The sequence below is a fragment of the Helianthus annuus genome, chromosome 5 (assembly GCF_002127325.2).
Source record: "Helianthus annuus cultivar XRQ/B chromosome 5, HanXRQr2.0-SUNRISE, whole genome shotgun sequence".
Classification (NCBI taxonomy): domain Eukaryota; kingdom Viridiplantae; phylum Streptophyta; class Magnoliopsida; order Asterales; family Asteraceae; genus Helianthus; species Helianthus annuus.
Genome location: NC_035437.2, coordinates 137493207 through 137514157, shown reverse-complemented (window position 1 = coordinate 137514157; position 20951 = coordinate 137493207). Strand labels below are relative to the sequence as shown.

Genomic DNA, 20951 nt, shown 5'->3' with positions numbered 1-20951 from the left:
CTATTTAATATATAAAATTAAATTTACTAAACCGTACAATACACGGGGTTCTTAAAAATACAACTTTTTTATTATTTAATATATAAAATTATATTTATTCAACCCGTGTAATAAACGAGATTTTTAAATATATATTGTTTTATTATTTGATATATAAAATTACATTTATTTAACCCGTGTAATAAACGAGATTTTTAAAGATATATATTTTTATTATTTAATATATAAAATTAAATTTATTTAACCGGTATAATAAGGGGTTCTAACCTAGATTGAAGAATGGGAGATCTATGCGGACGACAAAGACGACGATGGAGGCTGATTAGCTGTGTTTGGTTTTTTTGTTTCTAGATTGTAGTCTAGTGGTTGTTTCCTTGTCTTGGTTGTTTTGTTTTGGTTTGTTTTTGGTTTGACTTTCATGGGGTGTGTCTCATGATTGAACTAGTGTAGGCTCTCTACACTACTTGTGCTTTTTTGATTGTGAATATATAGAATCACCGGGGTAACCCTTTACCCAAAAAAAAAAAAAAAAAAAAAAAAAAAAAAAAAAAAAAAAAAAAAAGGGGTTCTAACCTAGATTGAAGAGCCACAAAGCCAGAGAAGACAAAGGAAAATTGCTAGAAGCATCTCGGCTCCACTGGTCCACTCCACTCCACTCCCACTTTATGCGTCGCTCAAAATCACACAAACAAACCCAAACCCAAACCCTCACTTGGTCGATATGCCATGGATGCAGACATGATGGATTCGGATGCTCCCATGACATCCTCATCGGTTGCCGGACAATTCGAAGTTGCTAGAAGATTACTCACCCTTGCTCGTCAACTCATCCATCAGGGTAAACCTTCTCAAGCTCTTCAAGCAGTAAGTTTTTTTTTTTTTTTTTTTTTTTTTTGGTGTGTGTGTGTGTGTTTATTGTTGTTGTTGTTGTTATTAGTTTATGACCGATGTTATTGAATTTATAATCACTGTAGTTGTCATCTGGTGGAAATTAAAAAAAAAGTTCCTGATTCTTGATTTGGGGAACTGAAGGTAGAGTTTTTACTTGCTGTTGCTGTGTTAGGGAATTAGAATTGATTTTGTTCAGTAATAGTGTGTGTTAGTTTTCGTAAAAGTTATTGATTATAATGGATTAGTTATTTGTCATTGGGAAGTTAGTGGCGTATGTGATCTCGGTCTAGCTTACGAGCGTTTGAGCTTGGCTCATTTCGTTAAATTATATGTAATTATGTTAGTTATTCTGTTATTACTATGCACATAATATATTTTTCTATGTATTTATACAATAAGCTTAGTACATGAAGGCCGGACTGGAGCTCATTTATCAAATGGGATTCAGTTTAACCCTAAGCTCTGCTTGAGGGCTGAGTTTGTTTAAACTCTGCCTATTGTCGTACTTTTGATAAGTCAACCTGAGACCCGAATAGCTCATGAGTAACTTGAATCGCTAACACCCTTAATGAAATTGTCTGTTCTTGTATTTTAGAGAATGCTAAGAAGGGAAATGTAAGCACTTTGAGATGGGCCAATTAGTAGTAGTTTTAGTTCAGGATGGTCTTATAACCGTAAAGTATCTCAAAGTGTGAAATTGTGAATATATAACCTAACAGGATCAGAATGATCTTGGTTGGAAGGTGGTATTCAAACCATCGTACTCGAGTGGTTCATTGGGATGTAATGAAATTGGAATCTTATATCTGTTCCTTACCCACTTGTTTTGCCGAATATGTTAAGGGATACCATGTTTAGTTGGATATTGGATTGGAGTGGAGGCGCTCAATTTCTTTCCAGTAAAGAAATTTAACATCCCTTCAGTGAAGGAATTCAACCTAAGGATTTGGAATCTCTCCATCTCCATCACCGTCGCCACCACCTCCCCCACCCCACTAACGCCACAACCACCGCTCCTACCATCACATCCAACCGCTCCCACCTCCACTATCACCGCCACTGCCCTGACCACCTTCGCTACTCACCACCCCACCACGTCCATTGCCATTCACCAACTCCGCCATCTCCATCACCATTCACCACCGCTGCGACCACAGCCGCATTCTAACTTCTGTAACAAATGTGCAAACTAACAGATTCCAATTCCTTCGCATTTCAATTCGTTTGACAAATTTTAATTCCAAATCCATTTCTTTCAGTTTTCATTTTGTTTGGCAGATTACAATACCTTCCCAAAAAAATATTTCAATCAAACGCCCCTGTTTTTTTTTTTTTACAGAACAATAAGCATTCTTATTAAAGTGCACAAATTTTCCTTATGGAATATAGTGAGGTGGTAAACATTCCAATAACAAAACCTTTTTTCCTTTTATATTTGTATAACACACAAGAACATAAGGTTCACTTTGCAAATTACGCGTTTGCCATTTTTGTTTTTACATATTTTTGAAAGCCCATTCCTTGTCCATCTATAAAGTTGTATGCAAAGAAATTATTTTGTTAAATACTTGATAATATTCTTACTCTTTCAAAGCAAACAAGACCTTATAGAATTGTTTCACTTGTTTTTCTGGGTGGTTAATTCTGTGTATTACAGCATCCACAGTAAGGAAATGCTTAAATATGATTTTTATTAGTATATTAATTATATATATGTATCAGTGTTAATAATTATGTGATGTTTACTTATAGAATTTCAAATTTTGTAATATCTAGATTAAAAAAATTATGTTTTTTTTTTTTTATCATATTTACCTAATTTTTAATTATGTAATATTTAAGCACAGTTATTATATTTATTTACAAATTACAATGTATAAAAGTAAATTTAATAATTTAGTCATGAAATAGATGATTATATGAATAAATACACCACAGTGGTTTGCCCGCAAACAATTTAAAAACCGAGTATGACGTGCTCTGCTATGAATGATGTTTGACGAATTATCGTTGTTTAACAGGTTGTGATGGCTATGAAAGGCACCGGAGGTGAAGCAGCTGCGTTTGAGGCCCTAAACCGAGCAAAAGAGGTTTACGCAAAGAAAATGTATGAAAATAATGCTGCTGATGAGCTGGCGTCCTTGTTTGCTGAATGTGCAATATCAATAGCCGAAGAATCCCCATCATGTAACTTGGAGCCAGATGGTGGTGGAACATCTATACTGAGTGAAAATGGAAGAAAACAAGTAATGGTGGATGCAGTCTCTGATGGCAGTAGCTTTGTTTGTTTACAGTGTGGAGGTCTTGTTAGTAATAACCGCAAAGATGAACACTTTGCGTTCTGGTGCTGTAATGGTGACACGTCTAAGTGCTAAGTTTTTTGAATGTTATACATGTGTTACGGCTTTATGCTTTGTAATATAGACACATGAACTATTTTATCCTTTCTATTGGGATAATTGTTAATCCACCTTGCCTTTCCTCTTTTAGTGGTGGTTTGACAAACAAAGCAAATGAAGAGAGAAGCTAGTGAGATCGAGTGAGTAATAGGGCAAAATAAATAGTTTGTAGGTTTAATCGACAAATAATTGGTCGCCGGTTATTTTATGAATAACGACTAGTGTTATGATTTGGGGAGAATGGGAAAATGATCCGTGGATGAAACAAGTTAGGTGTGTAAAATTGTGAATAGCGTACATTTTATCACTTGCATCTAGAAAAAATTAAGAAAAAATTAAAGCAATACAAGGTCCTCTATATAGAAGCCTGAAGTCAAAACCATCAGGTCATCCCTGAGAATTCTTGAAAATTCGAGGGCCCTTGGCGATTAAAAAGATGGGCCTCTAGATAATCAACAATCATCGTTCTATTGTTTTTTCTTGCCGCTAATCCGTCACTTTGGGTTTTACATAAGAAAAATATCAATTTTGAAGGAATCAATAAGAATTTATCATATTTATAATTTCTATAGTTTCATATAAATTACCTATAACTACAAAGAGAAGTTGGGAAATAGTAAGTACACTTTACCGTTGGTCCAGTCAAATTATGATTTTGTCCTATTTAAATTTACAGTTTTGTCATTAGTTTTGTTTTTTTTTTCTTCTCGTAGCCAAATTATTATTTTGCCCTCAGCACAAATTTATAGTTTTGCCATTGTTTTTTTTCTTTCCTATAAAATTACAGTTTTGCCACCAGTATAAAATTCGTTTTAGTGTTTTATTTGACAAAACTATGGTAGTGTTTTGTTTTAATTGGTTGACTCAATGTAATTTTTATTCGTGCCAAGCAGTAGTTTTTCCATCGTTTTAGTTTTTTTTAGCAGAAGTATGGTAGTGTTTTGTTTTAGTTGGTTGACTCGATATAATTTTTTTTAGATCGTATTATGAGTAGTATGTACAATTAATCGAAACATAAACGTACATGTTATGAGAGAGAAATATTCGGCTTAGTGCCCCGCAACGCGGGCAGGTATATTACGATTTTACCCCAGTTCAAAATTACGAATTTGCCCCTGTTCAAAGTTACGGTTTTGCCCATGGTTAAAAATTATAGTATTGTCATCGCTTTAGCTTTTGGCAAATTACGATTTTTGTGACAACTCGTATTTCAGAACCTATTTTTGTGTTTAATGTAACATATGTGAACTTTATGTGATTGTGTGATACGTGATTTTTAATGGAATATATATATATATGTTATATGTTGATATAATGTAATCGCACAACCCCAATTATTCGCAAACAGTACAACCACTACTGAGACTGAAGCTACCACGGAATTTCGGGACGAAATTCCAGATCAACGGGGGGAGGATGTGACACCCCAGGAAAACCAGGAAAACCATGCAACTTAACTAGCTTCCTCAGTGAGTACGTACCAAATTTCGGGACGAAATTTCTTTCAACTTGGGGATAATGTGACAACTCGTATTTCAGAACCTATTTTTGTGTTTAATGTAACATATGTGAACTTTATGTGATTGTGTGATACGTGATTTTTAATGGAATATATATGTTATATGTTGATATAATGTAATCGCACAACCCCAACTCGATCGCACAAGCCCATTCGGGCCATACTTCTTGTATCCAAAACCAAGGGCGGCCCAAGGGAGGGTTCGGCCCACTCTTTTATACGTATGCACATATCCAACTTAGGGGTTTACTTCTCATAACATGCTAAACAAGAACACACATAAACCGTACTCTCTAGCTCTCTCTCTAAACCGACGGCCGCACTTCTCCCATCTCTCTCTAAGCTTTTGGGTTGGATCACTCTTGTTCTTTCTAATCGGTTAGTATTCTTATAATTGGTTATATGATTTCATGATTTATATTGTGATATGCTTGTTCTACATGAGGATTCATGAATGATATATATTGATTTGACATAAAATCAGCTCACATGTACCACATGATAGATCAATATAGGGTTGTTAATCATATGATGCTAATAATAATCTAGAATCGATTGCATGATTCATCGGCAGTAGACAAGTATATATGGGTTATTGTTTGGATTGATTATGTTAGTGTGCATGCTAGAGATCAAGATCATGAATTATTTTAATATCCGTAACTGTTGGAATTGTTGCTTGTGTCTTGTCATGCTTGATCGGACTAGGGTTCATGAGAAATCGGTTGAGTTATGCTTGTTTGATCGATTTAGGGTTTGGTTGGAAACTGTAATTGTGTTGATTGGTAAATTGTAATTATGGAATTAGTTTGATAAAGTAACTGATTAATGATTGATTTAAATCGGATAATGGAAACAATGTAACCAATTTGCTAAATTACGAGATCTCATAACTGATTTCAAAAAGTTTCCAAACACACAAGTCGACCGCACAAGCTCGTGGGATCGTACAAGGTCCACCCCTGATCGCTCAAGGGATGGATCGCACAACACAGTCGCACAAGCTAGAGTGCAACGCATTAGAGCACATCGTACAAATCATCTATGCATGATCGCACAACATATTGTTGATCGCACAAGCCTGTGCCGATCGCACAATAAGTTGGGCCACACAAATGAGTAATCTATTGAGGTTACTGGGCCGGACAACCCAAGACCCCACTCGCACAAGACTAATCAGTCGCACAAGTCACCCGGATCGCACAAGATCCCTACTTGTTATTATTTGGGCCGAGTATGTTGTTGGACTATTTATATTGTTGGGCCGGGTTTATGTTGGGTTGCACAACATGTTGGGCTTGGTATTATTTGGGTTTCTTTGATGAATCGCACAAGTTGGAATTGTTTCATGACTGTTAACGTGTTTGCCATGATCCATACGTGTTCGTAACTTGTTAGGCTATGTGTAAACATACGTGCGTTACTTGAAACCAAAACCTGATTTGTATGGTAACCATGCTAGGACGTGGTTGACCACTTATAACTCAAGTACCCTTTTCGTGTATCTGCCGAGCAAACCAAGGTGAGTTCACACTCATACCAAGGCATGGGATTCCCGGTGGGTAGGGAATGGGATTGAAGGAATGGGATTGAACAATTACTTGCACTTACACTGTTACTAGACTATATACCATCGTCCTCGGATGCGAAGGACCCGTACGTAAAACCTACGTATACTTGTACTTATCACTGTCCTAAGGATGCGAAGGACACTTACGTAAAACCTACGTAAACTTATATTCACTACTGCCTCGGGTTGTGACAGGCACTTATGTAAAACCTACGTAAACGCCCGCGTACCACTGTCCTCGGGTTAAGAAGGACGCTTACGTAAAACCTACGTAAACCTCGTACCTACTACTGTTCTCGGGTTAAGAAGAACACTTACGGTTACCTCTAGTCTAGTACATACATACATGGGAAGCCCCCACTAAATGAACATACAATTGACTTAGTTAATAACGCATGGTGATGCAACGAACTTACTATCACGAACTTACTTACTGTGAACTCGCTCAACTAGTTGTTGACTCTCTGTTACATGCCTTGCAGGACCATAGGTACCCATAGAGCTTGCACGGGAGGCGCGATCGTTGTGGGAACATGGACTGTTGAGTTCCATGTTAAACATTTACCCTTTATGAACTTATTACTTATGTTGGGTTTTCACAATTATGCTTCCGCTGAATACTTTAACTATGTTTGGTTTTGATCACCTTTTATATTGATGGGTTGAACTTTATTTAATACTTGCAATGTTCAATATGATTGGTGGCTTGATCCTGGTCATGTCACGCCTCCATGCGGTGGTACTCCGCGTGTGGATTTTGGGGGTGTGACAGATTGGTATTAGAGCCATTGGTTATAGCGAACTCGGTTTTAATATGGGGAAAACGTTTTTATTAAAACCAGACTATAACCTGTACAGTGCTCAACGATCCACAACGACGCTTCGCTCCACGTGCAAGACTCAACATTCTAGGTAATATGGTATATGTTTTATTTCCTACAAGCTAGATTACATAGAACTTTGCTCATGGTATGCTTAGATACACATAACCACTTTTGCTTGAGAACACTTGTGTGCTTACTCCCTTCTGTCATCGCACTTTTCGCGAACCTCTCTCACTTATGTTCCCTTGATATGAAGATCATGAGTGGACGCGTTAACATGACCCAAGCCCAGTTGACGGCTCTGATTAACGAACAAGTTGCTGCGGCACTTGCAGCCGCCCAAGAAGGAGGTCAACACGTTCAGCAACCTGTTTGCACTTTCAAGAATTTCATGGACTGTCGTCCAAGCACGTTCAGTGGCACTGAAGGAGCAGTTGGACTCCTCCATTGGTTTGAAAAACTCGAGTCAGTATTTGAGATGTGTGAGTGCCCTGTGGATCGCAGGGTGAAGTACGCCACTGGTACTTTGGAAGGCATTGCGCTGACTTGGTGGAATGCGCAAGTTCAGATTTTAGGGTTGGCAGCTGCTAACATCACCCCTTGGAATGATTTCAAGGAACTCATCAAACGGGAATACTGCACACGTGATGACATCCACAAGTTGGAAGTGGAGCTTTTTCATCTGAAAATGACAGGGTCGGAAATTGAAGCTTATACGAAACGGTCAAACGAGCTGGCTATCTTGTGTCCAACTATGGTGGACCCTCCAATCAAGCGCATTGAGTTGTATCTCAAGGGGCTAGCGCCAGAAATTCAGAGCCATGTGACATCGGCTAACCTTGATAATATCCAGGATATTCAGCGTCTTGCTCATCGCCTCACGGATCAGGCAGTGGAACAGAACAGGCTGCCTAAACGTATCAACGCTACTACTATCGCTACCACTTCTGCTACTCCTGCTACCCCTAGTGACAACAAGAGGAAATGGGATGGGGATTCCAGCAAGGGTTCAGCTACAGTTCAGTCTCAGGTGCAGCAGCGAAAGACTGACAACTATCAGAACCCTGGTCAGCAATTTTCGGGCAATCAGGGAAGGGGTGCGTATCAAGGAAATCACCCAAGGTGCAACATTTGTAACAGACACCACAATGGCCAGTGCAACAAGGGTCGTTGTCAGAGGTGTCTCAAGATGGGTCATGAGGCCAAGGATTGTAGGAGCCCACGGCCTGTGACTCAGAACCAGCAGCAGCAGCAAACACCGCAGAATCAGTAATAGGGCAACAAGGGATGTTTTCATTGTGGCGCTGAAGGTCACTTCAAAAGACACTGCCCCCAGTTAAACCGAAACCAGAACAACAACAACAATAACCAAGGCAATGGAAACAACAACGGGGGAAATAACAATGATGGGAACAACGGCGCTAGGGGTCGTGCTTTTGTGCTGGGGCAGGGTGATGCCAGGAATGATCCCAACGTGGTTATGGGTAAGTTTCTTCTTGACGACTTTTATGTTACTGTTTTGTTTGATTCGGGTGCGGATACCAGTTATATGTCTCTGAAAGTTAGTCAAATGCTCAAACGTACACCCACACTTCTGAACACTAAGCATGTCGTAGTGTCAGCTAACGGTAAAAGTCTAGAGGCCACACACATAGTTCAGGGTTGTAATCTTATCCTCGCTGGTCAGACTCTCTCTATCGATCTAATTTCCATAGCTGTGGGTAGTTTCGACATCGTCATTGGCATGGATTGGTTATCCCAGCAGCAAGCAGAGATCATATGCAAGGAGAAGATAGTTCGTATTCCCCGTTCTGGTAAAGAACCTCTCGAAGTTCAAGGCGACAAGAGTGATGCAGTGGTTGGCATCATCTCCTTCCTGAAGGCTCAAAAGTGTTTACGAAAGGGCCACACTGCCATCTTGGCACTTGTTACTGACGCATCAACAAAAGAGAAGAGATTGGAAGATATCCCAGTTGTACGCGACTTTCCTCAGGTGTTTCCTGAAGAATTACCTGGGCTACCGCCTCACCGTCAGGTCGAATTCCAGATCGAGCTAGCTCCTGGAGCAGCACCCATAGCTCGTGCACCATATCGCTTAGCTCCAACTGAATTAGAAGAACTGTCTAAGCAACTACAAGAGCTCTTGGATAAGGGCTTTATTCGTCCTAGCTCTTCGCCTTGGGGAGCTCCAATACTATTTGTGAAGAAGAAAGACGGTACCTTCAGGATGTGCATAGATTATCGCGAACTCAACAAGATGACAGTGAAGAACCGCTATCCTCTTCCACGTATTGATGACTTGTTCGACCAGTTGCAAGGGTCGAGCTACTACTCAAAGATAGATCTGAGGTCAGGTTACCATCAGCTGAGAGTCCGGGATGAGGACGTCTCCAAAACAGCTTTCAGAACTCGTTACGGCCACTACGAGTTTCTTGTCATGCCATTCGGGCTAACGAACGCGCCTTCAGTCTTCATGGATATTATGAACAGAGTGTGCAAGCCTTATTTAGACAAATTTGTTAATTTCTTCATCGACGACATCCTGATCTACTCTAAGAGTCAGGAGGAGCACGAGCAGCATTTGCGACTTATTTTGAAGCTCCTTCGAACAGAACAGTTATACGCCAAGCTTTCAAAGGTAGACTCGATCAGGAACTGGTCTGCACCACGTACACCAACGGAAATACGCCAATTCTTGGGTTTGGCGGGTTATTACAGACGGTTCATCAAAGACTTCTCAAAGATTGCACAGCCGCTTACTCTACTGACACAGAAAGGTGTCACTTATCGCTGGGGCAATGCACAGGAAACAGCTTTTCAGCACTTATAGGATAGGCTATGCAGCACACCTATTCTTTCATTGCCAGAGGGCACGGACGATTTTGTGGTTTATTGTGATGCATCCATTCAGGGTCTTGGATGTGTGCTAATGCAGCGCGACAAGGTCATTGCTTATGCATCGCGCCAACTCAAGGTTCACGAACGGAATTACACTACGCACGATTTAGAGCTGGGAGCTGTTGTTTTTGCACTTAAGATATGGCGACACTACCTGTACGGTACCAAGTGCACTATCTACACCGATCACAGGAGTCTCGAGCATATCTTCAAGCAGAAGGAATTGAACATGCGTCAACGTCGATGGGTTGAGCTACTTAATGATTACGAATGTGCCATCAAGTACCATCCGGGCAAAGCCAATGTTGTGGCTGACGCCCTCAGTCGAAAGGATACTACGCCTAGGCGCGTACGAGCACTACAGCTTACTATTCAGTCTGGTCTTCCTGCTCAAATACGAGATGCTCAGGTAGAAGCATTGAAACCAGAAAACGTCAGGGCTGAAGCCTTACGTGGCTCAAGGCAACGATTAGAACAAAAGGAAGACGGCGCTTATTACGTAACAGGACGCATTTGGGTCCCACTTTATGGCAACTTACGCGAGCTTGAAATGGATGAAGCCCATAAGTCTCGCTACTCGGTGCATCCAGGATCGGATAAAATGTACCACGATCTCAGAACTACGTATTGGTGGCCTAGCATGAAGGCCCACATAGCAACTTATGTCGGAGATGTTTGACTTGTGCGAGGGTCAAGTCAGAATATCAGAAACCATCAGGCCTACTTCAGCAACCCAAAATACCACAATGGAAATGGGAGGAAATTTCCATGGATTTTGTTACTGGCCTGCCTAGATCTCAACATGGGAATGATACTATTTGGGTGATCGTGGATCGACTCACTAAGTCTGCACACTTCTTGGCTATTAAGGAAACGGATAAGTTCTCCACTCTAGCAGACGTATATCTCAAGGAAGTTGTCTCAAGGCACGTGGTGCCGACTTCTATCATCTCTGATCGAGATGCACGATTTACTTCAGAACTGTGGCAAGCAATGCACAAAGCCTTTGGCTCACGATTAGACATGAGCACAGCTTATCACCCTCAGATGGATGGGCAGTCTGAGCGCACTATCCAGACTCTAGAAGACATGCTTCGGGCGTGTGTTATTGATTTCGGCAACAGCTGGAAAAAGCATCTCCCGTTAGTGGAGTTTTCGTACAATAACAGTTACCATACCAGCATCCAAGCCGCTCCATTCAAGGCATTGTACGGACGTAAATGCCGGTCACCTCTCTGTTGGGCAGAGGTGGGGGATAGTCAGATCACAGGTCCAGAACTTGTAGTTGATGCTACTGAACGGATTGCACAGATACGGCAACGCATGGCGGCGGCTCGTGACCGTCAGAAAAGTTACGGTGATAAGTGCAGGAAACCACTCGAATTCCAAGTTGGGGATCGAGTGCTACTCAAAGTCTCACCCTGGAAGGGTGTGGTTCGTTTTGGCAAACGGGGTAAACTTAATCCGCGGTATGTCGGACCGTTCGAAATCATAGAAAGAATAGGCAAAGTGGCCTACAAACTAAACCTACCAGCAGAACTCGGTGCAGTTCACAACGTTTTCCACGTGTCAAATCTGAAGAAGTGTCTGTCAGATGAGACCCTCATAGTTCCTTTGAAGGAGCTCACTATCGACGAACAGTTGCGATTCGTCGAGGAACTAGTCGAAATTACGGACCGGGATATTAAGGTCCTCAAGCACACTAGAATACCACTTGTTCGAGTTCGTTGGAACACCCGCCGTGGCCCAGAGTTCACCTGAGAACGCGAAGACCAAATGAAGCAAAAGTATCCCTAATTATTCGCAAACAGTACAACCACTACTGAGACTGAAGCTACCATGGAATTTCGGGACGAAATTCCAGACCAACGGGAGGAGGATGTGACACCCCAGGAAAACCAGGAAAACCATGCAAGTTAACTAGCTTCGTCAGTGAGTACGTACCAAATTTCGGGACGAAATTTCTTTCAACTTGGGGATAATGTGACAACTCGTATTTCAGAACCTATTTTTGTGTTTAATGTAACATATGTGAACTTTATGTGATTGTGTGATACGTGATTTTTAATGGAATATATATATGTTATATGTTGATATAATGTAATCGCACAACCCCAACTCGATCGCACAAGCCCATTCGGGCCATACTTCTTGTATCTAAAACCAAGGGCAGCCCAAGGGAGGGTTCGGCCCACTCTTTTATACGTATGCACATATCCAACTTAGGGGTTTACTTCTCATAACTTGCTAAACAAGAACACACACAAACCCTACTCTCTAGCTCTCTCTCTCTCTAAACCGACGGCCGCACTTCTCCCATCTCTCTCTAAGCTTTTGGGTTGGATCACTCTTGTTCTTTCTAATCGGTTAGTATTCTTATAATTGGTTATATGATTTCATGATTTATATTGTGATATGCTTGTTCTACATGAGGATTCATGAATGATATATGTTGATTTGACATAAAATCGGCTCACATGTACCGCATGATAGATCAATATAGGGTTGTTAATCATATGATGCTAATAATAATCTAGAATCGATTGCATGATTCATCGGCAGTAGACAAGTATATATGGGTTATTGTTTGGATTGATTATGTTAGTGTGCATGCTAGAGATCAAGATCATGAATTATGTTAATATCCGTAACTGTCGGAATTATTGCTTGTGTCTTGTCATGCTTGATCAGACTAGGGTTCATGAGAAATCGGTTGAGTTATGCTTGTTTGATCAATTTAGGGTTTGGTTGGAAACTGTAATTGTGTTGATTGGTAAATTGTAATTATGAAATTAGTTTGATTGAGTAACTGATTGATGATTGATTTAAATCGGATAATGGAAACAATGTAACCGATTTGCTAAATTACGGGATCTCATAACTGATTTCATAAAGTTTCCAAACACACAAGTCGGCCGCACAAGCTCGTGGGATCGTACAAGGTCCACCCCTGATCGCACAAGGGATGGATCGCACAACACAGTCGCACAAGCTAGAGTGCAACACATTGGAGCACATCGTACAAATCATCTATGCATGATCGCACAACATATTGTGGATCGCACAAGCCTGTGCCGATCGCACAATAAGTTGGGCCACACAGCCCAAGACCCCACTCGCACAAGTCACCCGGATCGCACAAGATCCCTACTTGTTATTATTTGGGTCGAGTATGTTGTTGGACTGTTTATATTGTTGGGCCGGGTTTATGTTGGATCGCACAACATGTTGTGGATCGCACAACATGTTGGGCTGGGTATTATTTGGGTTTCTTTGATGAATCGCACAAGTTGGAATTGTTTCATGACTGTTAACGTGTTTGCCATGATCCATACGTGTTCGTAACTTGTTAGGCTATGTGTAAACATACGTGCGTTACTTGAAACCAAAACCTGATTTGTATGGTAACCATGCTAGGACGTGGTTGACCACTTATAACTCAAGTACCCTTTTCGTGTATCTTCCGAGCAAACCAAGGTGAGTTCACACTCATACCAAGGCATGGGATTCCCGGTGGGTAGGGAATGGGATTGAAGGAATGGGATTGAACAATTACTTGCACTTACACTGTTACTAGACTATATACCATCGTCCTCGGATGCGAAGGACCCATACGTAAAACCTACGTATACTTGTACTTATCACTGTCCTAAGGATGCGAAGGACACTTACGTAAAACCTACGTAAACTTATATTCACTACTGCCTCAGGTTGTGACAGGCACTTACGTAAAACCTACGTAAACCCCCGCGTACCACTGTCCTCGGGTTAAGAAGGACGCTTACGTAAAACCTACGTAAACCTCGTACGTACTACTGTTCTCGGGTTAAGAAGAACACTTACGGTTACCTCTAGTCTAGTACATACATACATGGGAAGCCCCCACTAAATGAACATACAATTGACTTAGTTAATAACGCATGGTGATGCAACGAACTTACTATCACGAACTTACTTACTGTGAACTCGCTCAACTAGTTGTTGACTCTCTGTTACATGCCTTGCAGGACCATAGGTACCCATGGAGCTTGCACGGGAGGCGCGATCGTTGTGGGAACATGGACTGTTGAGTTCCATGTTAAACATTTACCCTTTATGCACTTATTACTTATGTTGGGTTTTCACAATTATGCTTCCGCTGAATACTTTAACTATGTTTGGTTTTGATCACCTTTTATATTGATGGGTTGAACTTTATTTAATACTTGCAATGTTCAATATGATTGGTGGCTTGATCCTGGTCATGTCACGCCTCCATGCGGTGGTACTCCACGTGTGGATTTTGGGGGTGTGACAATTTTACCCCAGTCAAATATTACAAATTTGCCATCAGTTCAAAATTATAGAAATACCATCATTTTAGTGTTTTTTAACAATACTATAGTGATGTTTTGTTTTAATTAGTTGACTCGATTTAATTTTTTATTTGTATCAAGGAGTTGTCTAACCCTCGCTCACTAGTCCTAACAAATTACAGTTTTGCCCCGAGCTCAAAATTACGGTTTTGCCATCGTTTTAATTTATTTTTCTAGCAAACTATAATAGTGTTTTTTTTAATTGGTTGACAAATATTCGGCCTATCGCCCCACAACACGAGCAGGGTATCAACTAGTATTAAACATTTCTATAGTTTTCATATAAATATAAAACAGTGATATAAGTTAACTAATATATCAAGTGTAAAACAAAAATACAAGATTAAAAATGAATTTTTCAGGTTTTAAAAATTATACATATTGGTATTAGCCATTTCAAATCTATCTTTTCAAAAATAATAATATTAACAATAATAATTATAATTTTGTTGTAAAATAACGACCTACTAGCAACTAATATACTGATAAGAACAAGGATTATATGTATTGTAGAGAGAAATATGGAATATGGAATTCGTATTCATTGAGATGTAATCATGCAATACAAAGAACCTGTATATATAGTGTTCTTACATTAATACAAAGGACACGAAGAGATGGAAGTTAGAATGTGGAAAGTCATCATAATATAGTTTATTTATAACACTCCCCCTTGACTATCCACGTGATAAAAGAAAACAATGTATTATACGCTTGGTAGTGCTGCCTCGTTAAAAACCTTGCTAGGAAAACTTAGTGGGACAAAACTCAACTAAGGGAAAAAGATTGCAGCGTACATTTTCTCCCCCTGATACTATTGGATCAGGTATTTTGCCTCAATAAAAACCTTACTAAGAAAACCCAATGAGACAAAACTTAGTCAAGGGAAAATGAGTGCAACTTGAATAAGCCTCCCCCTCATTTTAACATGCATCCTTTAAGTGATGTGTGTCCATATTCCTTGAAAGTCGAACAAAGCTTTTGTAGCCAATGATTTGTTGCTTGATCCCTTAATGTGCAATCCTTTATGTTGAGCAATGTTGTGTTTTGTTACATTCATGCATCTACAAGACTAACCAAACTTGTTTTGATGGGTTAGTAATATATAATCAAATATCGTTTATACTTGAAATATTTCTTTGAACTCACCAATGTCTCTTCGCTTGACAAAGGTTATATCATGATAATAAGCTCAAGTGAAAGATATTATAAGCATACATAGCTAGCAAAACATATTAATGCACTTATGCATTTAACGATAATACTTCTAGAATGAGAATCTCTAATTTGGTATAGATGAAGATAATAGACATTTCTTATAACAAATGACTTAACAACCTTTAACATACTTTAAGGTCAACTATGTCCATACTAAAACATCCAACATCATCTTCTAGATGTACTTGAGGGATTAGTAAAATATAATTACATATATACTCGAACTGCGGTTCGAGTAATAATTAGACCTTGCCAAGGTCATTCAAAAATTCTCCCTTTAAAAGCTTAACAATTCTCTCGATAATGCCTAGATATCATTACTGTAAATTGCGATTATAGTGGACTTTTAAAAGTAGAATGTTGATAGAACTACTTTCAGAATTTTTCATGTTATGAATATACATCGAGATAGAACATGGCTAATTTATATCCCTCTTTATCCGAATATCTCGAGTTGTACAACACTCGTCTTGACTATTTAGTCCATACGTATTTTGTCAACTTCATATAATACGTTCATGAGGTTTGACATCATTAATGCTCTTAGCATTATCAATCCATGAGGGAATTCTTTCCATCTTATTCAAATATGCATGTGTTTTCACTCTTTAGAAGTTTTGCTACATAAATTTGCCCATTTAACACATAGATATCTATATCATATGCAAAAATGTCATGAACACTTGCTTTTATCTCCAAAATCCATATTGGACCATGCGTGTACACTAATTATTGAGATATCACAATTACCAAGTACAAGTTTTCTATGTATGTTTCTTGGTGCACAAGTTTACATCGTTAAGATGTTTTAGTTAACCTTTTAAATTTAATATACTACAAAAAAGATTGGTATTCGGGACTAAAAAATCAGTCTTTGATGCTCCCTAATCAGTACCTGATGGTTATCAGAGACTGATATGCCAGTCCCCATTCAGTGACAGATACCTAGTCCTAAATAGTGGTTTTAGTAACTGAAAATCAGTCCCTATTGTATGACACCATCAGGGACTAATAGTCAGTCTCTGATACATAAACAAGTCTATATTGTCCCTATTGGTTTCGTTACATCATGATTCCATATCAAATTAGGGCTGTTTGTTTACCTCTTAATAAGGCTCTTAATGGTTCAGACCTCTTACTGGTTCAGCACTTAATGGTTCAGACTGTTTGTTTCATGAGCAGATGTCTGAATGGTTCAGACATTTGCCTCTAAATGGTTAAGATTTATACAGAGTCTGAATGGTTAAGACCTCTAATCTGAATTGGTCAGACATTTGCCTCTGAACGGTTAAGCATTATACGGGCTCTAATGGTTCAGACCTCTTACTGGTTCAGCACTTAACCATTCAGATGTTGACAAACAGCCCCTTAGTCTGCAATAAAATGTTTTAAAGACTGAGAATTAGTCCCAGGTACGACTTGATTTCAATCGTTAATATGGAAATTATAGTGACTGAAAATTAATATCGGATACTATGTTATTTTAGTCTCTAATATGTACTTGTGGAGTCTAATAATCAGTCTTAAATAACATTCATGTTCAGTCTCTAATATATTTTTTTAGGGCCTGAAAATCAGTCTCTAATATTTTTTTGCAGTGACTAATTTTTTAGTTTCTAACAATGTGTGTCAAATCCAATGTTTTTTTTTTCACTAGCCAATCCCTTCAAGGACTGTAAAATAGTACCCAGTTTGTAATTTTATATCTTAAAATCCAGTCATTAAACTGCAGTTATATAATTCACAAATTTGCTTCTTGCTTCCCAAAAATCCCAATACATTCAACCACTAATATCATAACAATAACCAAGCAAAATAACACCAAATAATAAGTTCTAAAGTTTAAAAGAGTACTAGTTAAAAAAAGATACTAAACATCTTAACCAACAACCTAATTTGTGTTATCACTATTAGCTTCATCACTCGCATCTATGGGTATTGTGCTTTCGAAGTCTGGAAACTTTGTGCCAATGAACTCAAACATTCTTTCATATTTCTCCTTATCTCGTTTCTGTTTTGCCTCGAGTGCAATAACCTTATTTCTTAGACTTTGGTTCTCACTTGAGTCTCGTTGAGATGATTCCGTTGCCGATTTCATCCAACTATATTTCTTCCTCAACACGAGCCCAACACCAACCTCACATGTTGATTGTATTGTTTTCTTCCTTCCACAAACACTTTTTATGGCTTCTTTCTCAAGCTGATGCTCCATAGTAGTGGTAATTGTTGTTCCTTTAGAATTTAATTCATCCAAGGCTGCCTACTTATGTTCAATGATCCGAATGGATGGTTATCTGGACGGATGGTCATCCGGGCGGATGGCCATTCGAACGGATGGCCATTCGAATCGTGTGTGGGTGTTTGTGGACCGTTAAGATTTGAAGTTTAGTTAAAAGCATTTAAACAATGGAAATTGTCAGGGTCAGGTCATCCGGTCGGATGGTTATCCGGACGGATGATCTGCAGTTGAGGTTTTGTAAAAATTTTCTAAGTAAGAATTTTGAGTTAACGGAGACGGCGTGACGACGTGGCAAACAACGGAATACACCAAAACCAGTTCATTCGGTCGGATGGGTCCCGCCCATTCGGACAGACGAGCTGTTCTTGATGAAGGTTCATGTTTAACCCGTTAGTCGGTCCATCTCTTCGGTGGAAATAAGTTTTCAAGCCGGCTTTCGACTAAGGAACAAGTCAAGAGTCTGATTGTGTCCAAATTCCATCAATATTCTGTAAAAACCGAGGAGAAGTTCAAAACAAGTTGAAAAAGTGTTGAAATCTTTCATAACTAAGTTGAAAAGTGTGAAATCCTTTAGATCTTGAACCAATCTCGATTGAATGATGCTCCACAACAGGTTGCCTAAGCAAAACGAGTGGAAATCACCTTCGAGCGGTCCAAAATCAGTGATTCCGAGAAAAAGTTAGTGTGTGTGTGTGATTCTGATGAAGAAGATGGAGTAGAAGTGATTAGAGATGAAGAATTAGCGAAGATTTGGGAGAAAAAGCTTACAAATAGGCCTTGAATCGCGTCTGAGGCTTGGGAGCGGATGAGAGTGTCAAAGTGTTGACATGGAGACATAAGGTTGGTATTTATAGAGGAGGGGAAAGGTTAAGGCGGTGCGCGACTGTGTGGTGTTCGGATGGCTCCACCTGGACGAATGGTCATCCGGTCGGATGATCATCCGAGCGGATGGTCATCCGGGCGGATGACCATTCGAATGGTCGTGTTGCGTTTGTTAGTTTTCGAACTTTGGTTCGTTTGAGTTTTAGCGAGATAAGTAGTAGCGTTTCAGTGCGATAAATTGAGTTGCGCGTGCCAGCGTGTGCGCATTTAAACAAGTTTTAATACTTAGATATTTATAGCTAACTATTACTATAATATAATAGGTCATAGCATAAGTAACTATGTTTCGAGTTTGCGTTGAGTCTGCGTTGTGATGAGCAAGAGCGAGTAGTTTAGATACTCACGTGATGTCATCGTGTAAGCTAGGGATGAGATTTTTTACCGAAATACCGGTACCATACGGGTACCGTACCGATGTCGTACCGTACCGATCATAAACGGTACCGGTATCGGTAATAGATTTTTCAAAATTCGGTATCGGTAAAAAACGGTATCGGTACCGGTATTTTTCGGTAAATACCGGTATTAATACCAAATTTAATAATGACTTTATGTATTTTGCTATTATCTTATATCCCACTATGAAGTTATATTTTCTTGAACATTGTTTTACAAAAACCAATATCAAATTTATTTTGTTTGGTTATTTTTAATCAATTATGATATTTTTTTTAGACATGTTGGAATTTGGATATTAAAAGTCGAACCCATGGATGTTTACCTTTTGATTTTTTTGACTACTTAATATGTTTACATTCCTCTATATATTACTCTAGTTCAATTAATAATGGATGGGTGAGTTGCACATGAAATTTTTTTAGGTAAAACAATGGATGACACCAAAGCGGTACCAATATGGTAAAGTACCGAAATACCGGTACCGAATCTATAAATACGGTACGGTAATCGGTATCCACATTTCCTCAATTTCGGTAACGGTATTTACGGTATCGGTACCGGTATCGTACCGATCTCATCCCTAGTGTAAGCGTTAGCGTTATAAGCGTATGCGTTGTGATGTGAGATATAGCGTGTGTAATAAGCGATGTAGCGCGAAAAATATGCGAAGTAGCGTAGTTTGATATAGTTTACATTATGATCCGAATCTCTGGTGCTAGGCGTAACGTGTGTAGCGAGAGTAACAAGCCCGAAAGTGCGGGTTGTTACAATTATATATCTATTTATTGTATATTTATATTACCTCAAATTTGTTATTTTCAATTTTTTCTTCCATTTTATATTGGAGTTTCTGTAAATTTATTTATACATGCATTGCTTCTTCCTTCCAAATAATTGCAAACTTTGACCTGCTACGTAGTTCAAATGTTCGATGATAGTCTTTGACTTTAGTCAAATATTTAAAACGCCTCATGAACAACTAAGCAGGAGTTGTAGATTAAGTAAATACTATCTAATAAAAAATGGTGTGATAATGGATTGGTATGGGATTGGAGTTGGATCAGGGTACCGGCTAATATGGAAGAGAATACTGAACTGAATAGGATTCTAACACAACAAAGCATGTCAGAAAAGGACGATGTATGGTCAAAAAAGGACGATCTATGGTACTGGAAGAATAAGAAGAACAAAGAATTCTCGGTGAAATTGGTGAGACAATCACTGACTAACCGACTAGATTTGAACCAAATAGTAACCGAATTGATCTTGGAATAAAATAGCGACTCTGAAAGTTAATATGTTTGTCTCGAGAGCAATCGAGGGGAAGATTCCAACTATGAAAGCTTTGGGGAACTAGGGCATATCAGTGCAGAATTCATTATGTATGTTATGTGGTACATCACACGAGATATTAGATCATGTGTTGGTCAGATGCAGCCTTGCAGATATGATATGGCAGCTACCCTTCTGGTGGATGAAACTAGCAATAGGCAGCAAATATGAATCAGTAGGGGAGTTACTACATAACGTGTATGGGTCGGGTTTATCATCACCCAAAAGAAATGTAATTCATGAAGAGTTCGATGTTAGCATTGTGGAGGATATGGTTCCGGAGAAATCAGAAAAAAAACCCGAAGACAAAAGAGGTGTACAAGACTGCTGAAGAGAAAACAAATTTCCTTTGAATGGATAAGGCACATGTCGAGACTTACAGTTTTATCATGGGAGGGTTAGAGATGTTTCAATGTAATCTGTTT

General features: G+C 39.1%; 1 protein-coding gene across 1 annotated transcript; it reads left to right on the top strand.

The window, feature by feature from the left end:
- The first annotated feature begins 593 nt into the window (after positions 1 to 593).
- Positions 594 to 3380, top strand: LOC110941382. Its single transcript, XM_022183006.2, has 2 exons — positions 594 to 864; positions 2913 to 3380. The coding sequence occupies exons 1-2, from the start codon at positions 727 to 729 to the stop codon at positions 3264 to 3266; spliced, it is 492 nt and encodes a 163-aa protein (XP_022038698.1). The 5' UTR covers positions 594 to 726; the 3' UTR covers positions 3267 to 3380.
- The last annotated feature ends 17571 nt before the right edge of the window (positions 3381 to 20951 follow it).